The following is a 3,877-nucleotide window of genomic DNA, read 5'->3' as shown; positions in this document are numbered from 1 at the left end:
GATTTGTGGAAACTGCATTAAAGAGAGCATGCAAGACCTTTAATTTGAAGTTTGCCTTCTCAATTTGAGTAGTTGTCCAGTCTTTCATTGCTTTGGATTTTACGACATCACCTTCTTTGACAGTGGGAGGATTCCATCCATCAGCAACAACCATCCACACATGCTCATCTACTGCACTCAAGAATGCTCTCATATTTGTCTTTCAATAGGAGGTCTTGTGGTAGATCCACCTTCCCTAAACAATTCCATGATCAACACAAATACAAAAAATACTCCCATAAATGGATCTCAGAGAGGGTTAGATGAAACAAGAAAGCAAAAAACCACAAAAAAAACAGGTGGAAAGCAAGAAACAGAACACAAATAGATGGAGATCAAGAACAAATTCAATCGAAAATATAAAGCAAGTAATTGTAGAAATACCCTACGGATCTACAATTTATATAGTGCGGTTCTGATACCAATTTGGAAAGTTACTTTTTAAGTCTATGAACTATTATATTGGTTCAATCAATTGAATAATGAATAATTACTAAGAAAGAACATAACACAAGAGAATTTTTACATAGTTCATTGATAAAAATCAGCTACTCCTTGGGTCACAAAGACCAGGGCAAAATACTTCCACTATAGTTAACTTCGTTCTTTACAAATTACAAAATCAACATCCCAATTTGACAAAGAACAATCTAAAACTCATAGCAAGATTTACAATTACCCTAAGTTGAGTGTCCCACTCAACTTTCTAGACTTCTAACTCCCTTAGAAGAATGGCTGAAATACCTTCAGTACCAAGTCTCTGAAATCCCTTCAACACTAAGTCTCTGAAATCCCTTCAGAACTCCTAGAACAGATCCCTCTGTTCTTTACTCTGTAGAATCTGAAAAACTCCAAGCCCTGGCAAAGAAACCTACAACAAAAAATTAGAGAGAAAACAACAAGAACAACCGAAACTCTATGTAACAATGAATTGGTGTGCTACTCAAGATCCATAACTAAATGTACATATATACAACTAACTAAGCTTAACAACACCACCAACAACCTCTAAACAGAATTAGTTAAACACTAACCTAAAAAACTAATCCCACGTGGGAATTGAAACCACGAACATCTCTAGATGCAACCAATACACAACCCAGATGTATTTGGGATCATAATTTGCCAAATAATAACACCTGCAGTAAAACATGGATATTACAAAATATATTTGAAGGAGCTTTAAAGCTTAGCTGCATGTGGAGATGTACTGTGTATTATAGCTCATCCATTGTATAGATATTTTAAGAGTTTTGAGCAATATTTTAACAAAATAGCTATGTGTCCTTTCTTGCGGTGAAGTTTTCCTTTTGCCTGTTGTGACTAATATAATGTTTGTTTTAAGCTTGGTCAGGATATATATAACATTTCTCTCTCTACAATAATGCTTTGAGAGTTTCATATTGTCATAGTATTTTTTGCCCATAAAAAGAGAAGAAAAAGAAATCAGTCTGCCTATTTTTTTTTCATTATTTTAAATATCGTTTTTCTTTTTGAGTCTATATTTAGGCTTGGTGCGTTTTTACTGTCTTCATCTATTTTATTTTTGTTCCCTCCACAATAAAAGACATTTTTTTTATTGTTCTTCTCTTGTTGGCTTGATTTCTAGAGGACATTCCACCTCTGATTCCCAATATTATCTCAGAATCAGCCTCAGGTTACAACCTCGAAACATGGGAACAAAAAATTAGAATTACAGAGGAAGAAAAAAAACTAGAGAAAAAAAAAGCTGCTATTCTTCTTGTCTTGTTTGTTCTGCCTGAAGATTCAACTAACTTAACTCTATGTACTTCTTTGTTGACTTTCAAGTCCATCAATCATTTCAATCTTCAAGACCATTAAATTTTCTTCTTGTTAGGCCATCATTTTGAAGATCTTCCATTCCTCTCTTCTTCTCAACTCCATTCCATCACATCCTTGAAAATTCTGTTCCTCCTATTCAGATACTTCTCAGATCAAATACCTTAACCAAAGCATATTTTTTACTTTTTTTTCTTTCCTTTTTGGTGCCATTTTCATCTGAGATTTTCACATAATTACCAGAAATGTTGATATAACCAATATGTGGTTAGAAACTAGCTTTTTTAGCCTTATCACTAAAGCAAATCTTTACTGGTGATTTCTTCAATCTGGGTTCTCATTTTTTCGAAAGAATCATCAGTAAAGATAGCTCTCGACCTAAACCAGCATGTGTTCAGAAACTAGTCCACCTCGACTATCTTTCGATCGTATTCCAAATCAAGACCACCCGCACCACCTCCAGCCAAGAAGAGACTCAGCACTTCTGGACCTGAATTGTGACTTTGAATTCAGCATTAATATTTGTTCAGAGCAAGAATCTTCATCAGCTGATGAGCTCTTCTCTCATGGAGTAATCCTTCCCATTCAACCTCGTGACAGAGTTAGCACTATCAATTTTCCTTCAACACAAACTCAAAACAGGGAAAGCCCAAGTCTTAAATCTCTTCCTCCTCTTCCTTGGTCTGAGAATAATTCAAAGAGAGAAAAGCTTAAGGAAGTCACAGTAGTTTCGAACTCTGACAATCTTTTGGAGCAGAGCAATAAGCCTCAGTCGACCAAGTCTTTTTGGGGAACATTCAAGAGAAGTAGCAGCCTAAACCATGAGAACAAGAGAAGTTTGCTTTGTTCATTGCCACTTCTTTCGAGAAGCAATTCAACTGGTTCGGTCTCAAGTCAAAAGAAAACTACTTCGTTTAAGGATGTTAACAAGTGCAATAGTTCGCAAAAGCAGCCGTTGATTCCACTGGTGAGAACAACATCATCATCTTCGTCGTCTTCTTCTTCATATTCAATGATGCAAAAGCCGCCTTTGAAGAAAAATTATGGAGGGTCTTATGGAAGTGGTATTCGGATCATTCCGGTCTTAAATGTACCACCTCCATACATTCCTAAAGGACTCTTTGGCTTTGGTAAAGATAGAAAGAGTAAGAAATGAGTGATTTATTTCATGGTGGAAACTTGGGAATTATCTGTTTTAGTTCATATCTGTTATGGTTTCACGCTCCTTGTTTTTTTTCCCATACATTTATATAATATTAGATCAAAGAATATGAAATCTTGCAAGGTGAAAGTATGTCATTCAAGAAAAAAAAATCTTGTGCCAAAGTTAAATTCTTGCAAATTTTGAAGTAAGAAAAAAAATTTCCATGTTCAAAGGCTGGGGAGGTTCATGCATATTTAGATCACTCCTTTACATTATTTAAATATTATATTATTAAATATTTTTTATTAATTATATTAATAAAAAAATTAATAAATTTAGAAAGTGAAAGAAATAAAAATAAATAAAAAATAGATATTTAAATGAATTTTTAAAAATCTATAAATGTAGAAAAAAATATATAAATATATTCTATTTTAAAAATTAGTTTAAAAGCACTATTAGATAATAATTTTAACAATTTTCTTGTTAGAAAGAATTCTCTCTTTAATAGGAGGTACGGAAATGGTCTTAATTGTCACAAACTTAGAGACACAAAGACAGGTACCCATGATACAGGGTTTGTCCCATTCTTGTTCTACTTTTTTTTTTTTTTTTAATATTTCTCTTCATTTTAAGGGCTCGGCTTACTTTTGTTTTTAATAATATATTTTTCTTTAGAGGTTCTTTTTCAGTCTGTATCAACTTTTAAAATGACATTATTCATACGATAGATGGCTTGCCATTTCATTGTTTTGGCTAACCATTTTGTTTGTGATTGAAAGATTAAAAGATTGAAACTTTTCCTGCAAGGATTGGGATAATTGAGTAACAAATTCAATGGAGTGGGTTTGAAAAAAACCAAATCCCCAAAAGATAAACAATTGTCAATGTCCT

General features: G+C 33.3%; 1 protein-coding gene across 1 annotated transcript; it reads left to right on the top strand.

Moving 5' to 3' along the window:
• The first annotated feature begins 1,391 nt into the window (after positions 1 to 1,391).
• Positions 1,392 to 3,108, top strand: LOC133829257 (uncharacterized). The gene has a single exon (XM_062259094.1). It carries the CDS (start codon positions 2,228 to 2,230, stop codon positions 2,993 to 2,995), a length of 768 nt encoding a protein of 255 aa, XP_062115078.1. The 5' UTR covers positions 1,392 to 2,227; the 3' UTR covers positions 2,996 to 3,108.
• The last annotated feature ends 769 nt before the right edge of the window (positions 3,109 to 3,877 follow it).

This window comes from Humulus lupulus, chromosome 4 (genome assembly GCF_963169125.1).
Source record: "Humulus lupulus chromosome 4, drHumLupu1.1, whole genome shotgun sequence".
Classification (NCBI taxonomy): domain Eukaryota; kingdom Viridiplantae; phylum Streptophyta; class Magnoliopsida; order Rosales; family Cannabaceae; genus Humulus; species Humulus lupulus.
Note: the sequence above shows the minus strand (reverse complement) of the source record. Positions and strands in the feature narration are given on the sequence as shown.

Excerpts from the sequence above, each read along its gene's own strand:
- LOC133829257 (XM_062259094.1), top strand. The coding sequence starts at position 2,228 with ATGTGTTCAGAAACTAGTCCACCTCGACTATCTTTCGATCGTATTCCA.